Source organism: Melanotaenia boesemani, chromosome 1 (assembly GCF_017639745.1).
Source record: "Melanotaenia boesemani isolate fMelBoe1 chromosome 1, fMelBoe1.pri, whole genome shotgun sequence".
NCBI classification, from domain to species: Eukaryota; Metazoa; Chordata; class Actinopteri; order Atheriniformes; family Melanotaeniidae; genus Melanotaenia; species Melanotaenia boesemani.
Window position 1 is genome coordinate 2,354,713 of NC_055682.1, and position 10,900 is coordinate 2,365,612.

The 10,900-nt window shown below is 42.6% G+C and overlaps 1 protein-coding gene across 1 annotated transcript; it reads right to left on the reverse strand.

Annotated features, from left to right (window-relative positions):
* Positions 1 to 3,721: 3,721 nt before the first annotated feature.
* LOC121641481 (basic salivary proline-rich protein 1-like) lies at positions 3,722 to 4,681 on the reverse strand. Its single transcript, XM_041987625.1, has one exon. The coding sequence runs from the start codon at positions 4,679 to 4,681 to the stop codon at positions 3,722 to 3,724; it is 960 nt and encodes a 319-aa protein (XP_041843559.1).
* Between the last annotated feature and the right edge of the window lie 6,219 nt (positions 4,682 to 10,900).

Sequence of the window (10,900 nt, forward strand, 5' to 3'; positions counted from 1 at the left end):
TTCCCCTGCCCGGTGAACCACGCGTTTCCCTCACCGTAGAGGCTCCGAGTCCCAAGTTTTCACTTTGTAACATGTTAAAGATACACGAGCTGCTCCAGCTCAAACATCAGCACATGTGCCCGTTTCAGTTCATCTGCAGATCAGGAATGATTGACAGCCAGAGCGCCACCTACTGGCAGCAGTAAGTCTGACAGCCATCATGTGCTTTACATTTGTTTGCATGACCAATCATGTGCAGCCAGATTATGCTTTTAGCATCTTTCAGATTCATTTACCTTTTTATCTGACTGGATTGTCGGCTCTGATTCTCAGCTGGAAGCCAGACATCAGCTGCAGGAACCACAGCTATGTGACACGGGACTTTCTGTTAGTAGAAACTGAGTTTCTGGGGCATTCCCAGAGATCTGGTTCATCAACATCTTCCCACAATGCACCATCAGTTTCTGAAATCAGAAACAAAGTCATAAAGCTCACATTTTGCTAAGTATATATACTTAGCTAAATTTGATTATGTTATGCAAAGAAAAGTAAAAGAGTTTCTTCAAACCCAGAAAACTGTTACACAGCAGCAGCAGGTTGTCGTGTTGGGTTTAAACAGCCGATCTGCAGCATCTCTCCCACTCCTTCCCTCACTCCTCTTTTACTGGTCAGTCCTGAAATTTCCCACACATATTATGGAGAGGTTTAATGAGACTGGGAATATTGGCAGTGCCGAGTCCGGACTTTCTCAGGAGATATTTTAACCTGGGCTCCGGTAACTCTCTGTAAATAACTCCGTAAATCTCTGGACAGCTGCCAAATGAGACAAAGTCAAACAAAGCAGCTGAGCTTGCAGAGTATTTACTGCAAGTATGTTTCTGATATCCCTGTGTCATGCTTTCAGATATGTGGGGTTGATTCCAACTTATTATCAGCCTTTAAGGAGCCTCGTCCTTCCTTGTGAACATGCTGTTGATTGTTGCTTCAAGTTGTTCCTCTGCAACCCTGAACCCAGATTTGCTGCTGGTAGACTGTCTCAGTAGCAGCTAGAAAGAAAATCCGGACTACTTACTACTGTATAATTCTATAAAAGTTTTAAAGTTTTGTAATATCCTCCAACATTATAATAACACAACAATATTTCAGTGAGTACGTGAAAAAGGGTTAAAAGGAATTTGTCTACTCTGCTGCCATCAAAACCCCAAGCAGTGACAAAATCTCCTTAAATTTCAGTTTTATTTCTCTCTTTTTTTATTTCACTTAACTGTGTGTTTTGTATTTCTTTTTCCAGATAGCGGGGCATGTTTGGGCCGAATCCGGGCCACTTCTGGCGCTTACGGCTCAGTTACGGCACTGGCAAATGTTGCTCGGTCCACATGGACCAGATGTCAGCTGCCAGCCTGGCTTGGATTATGGCAAGTCTCCTGTGGGCCCCATATGGTGGTCCTGGACCAAAGGTTATTTTACCATCTGGGTTTTTTGTTTTATGGTTTGCATGTGAGACACACCTACAGTGATTTCCTGACAGACAGGCAGGGTTTTCATTTCTGATTGAGGCTGAAAAGTTATAACTGACTGTTTTGAACATGAGTTCAGGTCTGAACAAATAGGATGTAGCTTATTGGTCTTTTAGCGAAGTTATAAAAACAGAAATATGTTATTTTTACTTATCAAACAAACAAAAAATAAAATCCAAAAACAAAGATAAGACAAAAAACTGTCTGAAGAGAAACATGTTCCAACAAATAAAAAGCAGGAAACAGAGCAACAAAAAAAAGAGAACAAACAACATTTCTGTGCATACAGAGAAGTGGACCTCAGCATATGGGTGTGTGGAAGTGGGGAGGGGGTGAGTGTGAGCGAGTGTGTGATCGTCTGTAATCTATGTATGTTTTATGTTCAGTGAGGATCTGAAAGAATGCAACCTTTTAAACTATATAACACACAAATATAATCAGGTAGCAAATGACAATAAAGAACAGGAAAAAAGACCAAGGCCTCCACATCCCTTCCTGTCGTAGTGAACCCAGGAATGTGTTCTTATTTTTGAATGAGTGACAGATATTAATCTCATGTTTAATCTTTACACCAGCTCGTCGTTGCAGGCATGTCCTCTAGTTTCTGTGTAGCAAGCACACATTCCTGAAGGTGTGTTGGCAGCGTTTCAGCAGCAGGAGATGAAAGGTCCCCGCTGCCTCCTCCCCGCTCCCCCTCACTATAAAGCTTTACAAATCTGGATTTAGACCTTTCTTTCACCAGGCGAGAGCTGGTGCAACTCAGCTGCTGCAGCAACGAGTTCACCTGCATTCACCTGAACACCTGTTTGGATGTCAGATGTTTGATGTCTGCGTTTTATTCTACATTCTATTCTACAGTCATTTAGCAGACGCTTTTATCCGAAGTGACTTAAATCTGAGAGTAAGAACAACACAAGCAAGAATTCAAACAAGATGGATGTCATAATTTAGTGGTAGTCAGACTGCTGGAGTCCAGTTGGACCAGGTGCTGTCATGTAGAGCTGGAGGCAGTGCATACAATAAATATATATATATATATATATATTATATATATATATATATATATATATATATATATATATATATATATATATATATATATATATTCTTTAAGTAATTTTGTTTAAATACAAGATCATGATTTCATCACACAACATCATCTTGGGTATAAGTACCTTCAGTACTTGGTTGAGCCAAAGAGCTGGACAAATCTTTCTACCTCATTCTGAGTAGAAGAGTTAAGCTAAGTGTGGAAATGCTCCTTAAACAACTGAGTCTTTAGCTTGCTTCTAAAAGTGGATAAGGACTCTGCGGACCGGACGGAGTTTGGTAGATGGTTCCACCACCGGGGAACAACAGAGGAGAAGCGTCTAGCTACTGATTTTGCGCCACGTTTTAAACTCTGATCTTGCTGCTAGAATGCAGGCTGGCCGTGAAGTGAAAGTATTCACTGGGAATGAGAAGACAAAGATCTCTCTGTCAGGTAAAAGAAAAGATGCAGAACCAGATGAGCTTGATTGCGGAAATGAGAGTATTTCTTCTGTCTGTAACACTTTCTTGTACCAGCTGATATCCTTGTTTCAGTTGAAAGGGTGTATTGTTTGTGAAGGGGTTTGACAGAAATGCTCTGCTGTGTTGCATCATGGATGCTCTAAAACAGGGAAGACAACTCTGGTTCTCAAGGGCCGCTGTCCTGCAAGTTTTAGATGTTTCCCTGTTTCAGCCCACCTGATTCAGATTAATAGCTCATTTTGTGTTGTCCTTTGCAGCCAGGTTCTGTGGTTTGGTCCTTGGTTTTGTGGTTTGGTCCATGGTTCTGTGGTTTGGTTCTTGGGGACAAGGTTCAAGGTTCCTTTATTGATGCCTGTGGGTAGATTTGTTTTGCAGAAACAATGGTAGCATTTGGTGTTGACTAACAAAACACTGAACCTGACGAGACAGGTACTAGATCAAGAGACTAAAACAGAAAATACTTAAGCTATAAATTAATATAACAGCAAGTAAAAAGATTGCTTTAGTGAGTTTTTCTGTGTAATAGAGGTCTGACCGAACCATGCCACCAAGCTGAAAGACAAAACCGATTCAACAAGGAACGATTAACCTGGTTTTCTGAGCGAAGCGCTTTGCAGACAGACTTACAGTTTCCATCACATATGGAAGACGAAAGCACGATAGCCTGGGTCAGGCAGAACCTTGAGGACAAACCTGTGGAGGAGAACTCTGGGTCAGGCACGGTTCCGTGGTTTGGTCCTTGGTTCTGTGGTTTGGTCCTTGGGGACGGGTTCCGTGGTTTGGTCCTTGGTTCTGTGGTTTGATTCTTGGGGACGGGTTCTGTGGTTTGGTCCTTGGTTCTGTGGTTTGGTCCTTGGTTCTATGGTTTGGTCCTTGGGGACTGGTTCTGTGGTTTGGTCCTTGGTTCTGTGGTTTGGTCCTTGGGGACGGGTTCTGTGGTTTGGTCCTTGGTTCTGTGGTTTGGTCCTTGGTTCTATGGTTTGGTCCTTGGGGACTGGTTCTGTGGTTTGGTCCTTGGTTCTATGGTTTGGTCCTTGGGGACGGGTTCTGTGGTTTGGTCCTTGGTTCTGTGGTTTGGTCCTTGGGGACGGGTTCTGTGGTTTGGTCCTTGGGGCCTGGTTCTGTGGTTTGGTCCTTGGTTCTGTGGTTTGGTCCTTGGGGATTGGTTCTGTGGTTTGGTCCTTGGTTCTGTGGTTTGGTCCTTGGGGACGGGTTCTGTGGTTTGGTCCTTGGGGCCTGGTTCTGTGGTTTGGTCCTTGGTTCTGTGGTTTGGTCCTTGGGGATTGGTTCTGTGGTTTGGTCCTTGGTTCTGTGGTTTGGTTCTTGGGGACGGGTTCTGTGGTTTGGTCGTTGGTTCTGTGGTTTGGTCCTTGGTTCTGTGGTTTGGTGCTTGGGGACGGGTTCTGTGGTTTGGTCCTTGGGGACGGGTTCTGTGGTTTGGTCCTTGGTTCTGTGGTTTGGTCCTTGGGGACGGGTTCTGTGGTTTGGTACTTGGGGACGGGTTCTGTGGTTTGGTCCTTGGGGACGGGTTCTGTGGTTTGGTCCTTGGGGACGGGTTCTGTGGTTTGGTCCTTGGTTCTGTGGTTTGGTACTTGGGGACGGGTTCTGTGGTTTGGTCCTTGGGGACGGGTTCTGTGGTTTGGTCCTTGGTTCTGTGGTTTGATCCTTGACATTTCGGACCAGCATGACTGTGTTTCTGTCTGTTTTAAATGCTAAAGGTTGAGCTGAACTGTGTGAAAACCAGCTGTAACTGGGTGAGTGCTTAGATTGGAGTGGAGGGGCTCTGCAGTACATCTCAGTTCCTTTGTGTTTTTATTTATGTCCACTGTCTCAGTGAGGATGAGCAGCAGGTTTCAGACTGGACTGAAATACAGGATCTGTCGTGTAAACAGGAAGAGAATGTAAGAAGGCCAGATTCTTCTGAAACCGTCGACCTGAAGCATCTCTACTGCAGTTTCACAACCTGTCCAGCAGGTGGAGCCAAAGCTGCTGCTTTGAATGTCCATATGAGGACGTCTTGATGTGTGTTGCTGTCACTGGGCTCCTGCACGTGACCTCTGACCTCTTCATGGTCTTCTGTTGTCATTCTGTGTCACGTGAGGTTGTGTTTACACTCCCCCCCCCCCCCCCCCCCCCCCCCCCCCCCCCCCCCCCCCCCTTTTCTGCCTCTTAATGCTTGTTTTGTGTGTTTGTGGTTCTTTCACAACTTTCTGTTTCTTGTGTTAACTGAGCGTCTGTCATCAGAAATAATTTCACACACATAGCCAAATCTGTCTCAGCGCCCCCTGGTGGTCCCACGACGTCATAGTTTAATGAAATTATCTTTTCTTGTGACCACCGTTTGTTTTTCCTTCTTTGGATGAAGAAAGTTGTGCTTTTATTTGGAAAATTGTTCAATGAACAACAAATTAAAATAAAGAAAGATGTTTAGGTCAGAAAACAGCTGAATGTGATTTTGTAATTTGTCGCCACCAACCAACACAAATCAACTGCCTACCAAAACTTGTCAAAAACTTTGGACTAGATGGGTGGACAAACGTTTCCGTTTGCATCCCATTCCTCCTGAGACTGGGCTGGAAGTCTGGAAATATTTTGGATATGCTGGTGGAGATTCATCCAGGTCAGGCTAATCCTGAGAAGAAACTATCTGGACTTCATGGTTGTTAATCTGATACTTGTTTTAAGGTCTAGTAAAGACCAAGTAATCCGTATTATCATTATTATTATCTTAAAACCTGAAACCTGGAGGAGGCTGTACTTATCACATCAGAACAGAGCTGCTCAGTTTGGTCTCACATGGAGCTGATTGGATCTTCAGACTCAGAAATTAATTATTGTACTTTTTTCTTTCATCAGTGTTACAGCTGACCAGTGACGATGTTAATCTGTGTGACCTGGCATGTCTGAACAGATGAAATTCCTGAAAAACACATTCTTGTCGTATCGAAGCTCATAGAGCCTGAACAACACAATGTTGATGGCTCACCTGATTCCAGCAATGCTGAGCTTCAGGGTTAACTGGTTTTAGAGTTCAGATGTTTTAATGATATTCACTGCCTGAAATGGTTTTGGTAAAATATCAGTTCCTGTTACAATTTTAGATTAGAAGAGAAAAAGCTAATAAATAAATAAATGTAAATCTGTTCACAAACAAATTATTTCAAAGGTCCTTAACAAAACTGTAACCATCACAAAAATGGTGCTTACATTCTGGCCCCAAACTGTTGCTGCTAGTCCCTAGCAGCTAAGCGCTAGCAGCTAAGCGCTGGCAGCTAGTCCCTAGCAGCTAGTCCCTAGCAGCTAGGCGCTAGTAGCTAAGCGCTAGCAGCTAGTCCCTAGCAGCTAGTCCCTAGCAGCTAGGCGCTAGTAGCTAAGCACTTGCAGCTAGTCCCTAGCAGCTAAGCGCTAGCAGCTAAGCGCTAGCAGCTAGTCCCTAGCAGCTAGGTGCTAGTAGCTAAGCGCTAGCAGCTTGAAGCTAGGCGCTAGCAGCTAGTCCCTAGCAGCTAGGCGCTAGTAGCTAAGCGCTAGCAGCTAGGTGCTAGAAGGTAGGTGCTAGAAGCTAAGCGCTAGCAGCTAAGCGCTAGCAGCTAGTCCCTAGCAGCTAGGCGCTAGTAGCTAAGCGCTAGCAGCTAGGTGCTAGAAGCTAGATGCTAGCAGCTAGGCGCTAGCAGCTAGGGCAGAACAATTACATCTTCTAACATTTAAGTGTTCTTTAATTTCAAACTCAAGAGTGCTATAACTATATGTGAACACAGCATTGTACTAGTTTTAACAACACAAGTCTATTTTAACTTTACTCTTAATTAAACGCACAAGGACTCAAATATAACATATGTTAAATCTGTGCATAGACGTACATCACTTAATGTGAACATCTACATTTACACATCCATTTCAAGTAACAAACAACTTATCTACCGGCCTTTCTAGTATACTAGATTTAGACACACGTCTGACGAGTCCATCTGAATCAGAAAGTGTCCTCTAAACCAGGGCTATTCAATTCGGTACTACGAGGGCGCCACATTTCTTCTGGTAACTGAACACTTCTCTCTTGGTTCTCCTTTGTAAATTGTTTCCAAAAGATGTCTGACAAGTACTGTACTTGCTTCCATCTCTTCCTGACGTACACATCCTCCTTTAGGATCAGTTAGTGTCATGATCTGTGGTGTGAGGCTCAGTTTTTCCAGCCGCCCTGAATGCCTCATCTCCGTCAGCTCCTGATTAGGGCTGATGCGCTCCACCTGTCCCAAGCACTATTTATACAGCTCTGTAACATCCCTTCAGTGCCAGATCGTCTTGGTTCTTCCCTGCACGTATCCAGCCTGTATTACCCTGCCTGCCCGCCCGCCTGACGTTGATCTGACTTTGGACCTGGATTCTGATTCTGCCTGCTCCCCGTCTGGTACTCTGCTTTGGTTGTTGATTTGGATTACTTGGCTTTCTGACCCCTGACTTTTGATTGCTGCACCCACCAGGTTGGTACCATTATCTGATCTCAAAACAGATTCCTTGCAACAACCTTTCTGGATGCATTAATGCGTGACTCAGTATCAGGTGAATGGGCAACAATAGTAAGACATTTAAACAATACACCATATCGTTTGACCTTGCTCCTCCCACATTTCACCTCAAAAGGCCCGAAATAGTTGATTCCAGCCTTGGTGAATGGAGGTTGAAGTATGAGATAGATCATTTTTGTTTATTAATAATGTAAAATAAATAAATAACCAAAAACTGGTTTTACCAAGTTGTGGTTGCTGCTGCTGGATGGAGGAGAGAGAGAGCAATGAGAGATCAAACAGGAGCCTTTACAGACAGGGTTGGATCGGGGTTCTGGTGGTCTGGGGTGGGATCGGGGTTCTGATGGTCTGGGGTTGGATCGGGGTTCTGGTGGTCTGGGGTGGGATCGGGGTTCTGATGGTCTGGGGTGGGATCAGGGTTCTGATGTTCTGGGGTTGTTCTGATGTTCTGGGGTTGGATCGGGGTTCTGATGGTCTGGGGTGGGATCGGGGTTCTGATGGTCTGGGGTTGGATCGGGGTTCTGGTGGTCTGGGGTGGGATTGGGGTTCTGATGGTCTGGGGTGGGATCAGGGTTCTGATGTTCTGGGGTTGTTCTGATGGTCTGGGGTTGGATCGGGGGTCTGATGGTCTGGGGTTGTTCTGATGTTCTGGGGTGGGATCGGGGGTCTGATGGTCTGGGGTTGTTCTGATGGTCTGGGGTTGGATCGGGGGTCTGATGGTCTGGGGTTGTTCTGATGTTCTGGGGTGGGATCGGGGTTCTGACGGTCTGGGGTGGGATCGGGGTTCTGACGGTCTGGGGTGGGATCGGGGTTCTGACGGTCTGGGGTGGGATCGGGGTTCTGACGGTCTGGGGTGGGATCGGGGTTCTGATGGTCTGGGGTTTTCAGCATGGTGAAGAACATTCTGCTGCGTTACAGCTGCACGGCTGAGGAAGAAGAGGGTTCTGGACTGGTTCTGGACTGCAGTCCTGACCTGAACCAACCAAGACCCTGAAACTCTTCATCACCTTTCCCCTCACCGCCTCGGACGTGTTGGGAGAAGGAATGGGAACGTTCCAGACTGGGAAAGTTTTTTTTTTATTTTTTCATCTACTGAAAGAAGGAAGGAAACTTAAAGGGACAAATGTTTACATCAATGAGCACATGACAAAGCACAATGCAGACATTACCAAAAAGGTGAGATATTTGAGGAAAATAAAAAAAAATTCAACACACCTGGACTGCAAACTGGAAAATATTAATTAAGCTTAATGGATCACCAGAAGAAGCAAAAGTTCTGATGGTAAAAAGTTTGGAGGAATTGGACAAGAATCAATAAACCTCATCTGCAAAATGAGGCAAGAACCTCCTGCATAAACTACGGCGTACATCCAAAGAAGTCAGTCATCTTCACTTGAAGACAATAGTAATATATTCCAGGAAACGAGCAGGACGGCGTGCAGCTACAAACATTTCAATACACCGGTCATACCAGACAGGATATGGAATGTAATGTTGACCCAGATAACAACTTCTTCACCTCTATAAGTAATGAATGTTGTTATAATACTGACGAACAATATAATGAAATTAACAAGGTTAAAAAATGATCAGTAATACATGTAAACAGTAGAAGTCTTTGTTCAAACTTCACTAACATCAATAACTTTTTAAACCAGTTCAAACAACCATTCAGTATTACTGCTGTCTCAGAGACATGGTTACTGAGGACAAAGGAGCAAACTCTGAGTTGGATGGGTATGAATTCATACACACACCGAAACAAAGGTGGAGGAGGAGTTGGATTATTTGTGGACAAGAACATGAAATTTAAAGTTATAGAGAACATGTCGGTGGTGATAAACAATATGCTTGAGTGTGTATCAGTGGAAATTTACAGGGAAAAAGTAAAAACTTGATTATAAGTTGCATGTACAGGTCACCAGGCTCGTGTGTTGAACTGTTTGGTGGAGGAACTATTAGCAGCTAAAACAAACAAACCTATAATAATCTGTGGGGACTTCAATAAATCAATAAATTGATTTGCTTAATGCGAAGGAACACAGAAAGACGGAAGAGTTCATCCAGAAATTATACAGCATGACTTTGTACCCTAAAATCACCGACCCACCAGGATGACGTGTCATAGTGCAACACTTACTGACAACATATGTTCCAACGACGTCTTCAAAAATACAACTAGTGGAATTTTAATAAGTGATATCAGTGACCATTTACCAGCATTCAGTGTTTAATAATGACGGCAGGTTTATTGATCATGTTTAAACAATTAAATACAAAAGACTGAGAACAACTGAAGCAATAGAGGATTTGAAAAATGACCTAATTGCACACAACTGGGATAATGTATATAATAATAATAATAATAATAATAACCTAAATGAAGCATATGAAGAATTTGAGAGCATTTAAATTTCTATGACAAAAACTGTCCCTTAAAGAAAGTGAATAAAAACTAATAGATGTGGGTCTTCCTCGGTGAACAAAGGGAATGCATAATGCTTGTAGAAAAAAGAATTCACTCTACAAAGAATTTATAAAACAAAAAACTAAAGAGGCTGAAAGTAAATATAAAAAATATAAGAACAAGTTAATAAATATCCTTAGAACAGCAAAGAAAGAATAATATAAAAATCTATTAGATAATAACAAGAACAACGTTAGAAAAATCTGGAAAATCCTGAACACAGTAATAAAAAATCTTCCCCTCAATTAAAGCTACCCTACATGTTTTATTGTAAATGAAACAGAAAACTACAATATGAATGATGTGGCTGCTTGTTTTAATAAATCCTTTGTAAGAACTGGACCAGGATTGGCAGAAACCTTCCGGGTACTGGGTAATCCCTGTCTGGTTGATAGAAACATAAGTTCTGTGTTTCTCACTGCAGTGGAGGAAAAAGAACTGAAACAGGTCTAAAATGTAAGAATAAAACTTCTGTAGACTGTGATGGTGTTGATATGGCTGTTGTAAAGAAAGTTATCAATGGAATCTTACAACCCCTCACAGGGGCGGGGTTTAATAAGTTTTACTTCTTCCCGCCCCTTTTCAAGCATGAACTTTATTTCATTTTTCTTTTTTGTGTTTCGAATTTTCATGGCTGTACATTTGGTTCTGTATGTGCTCAAAATAAACTTTACTTACTTACTTATTTACTTATTTACTTACTTATTTCCTTACTTACTTATTTACTTACTTATTTATTTAATTATTTACTTACTTACTTATTTACTTACTTACTTACTTATTTCCTTACTTACTTATTTACTTACTTATTTATTTAATTATTTACTTACTTACTTATTTACTTACTTATTTCCTTATTTACTTACTTATTTATTTAATTATTTACTTACTTACTTACTTAT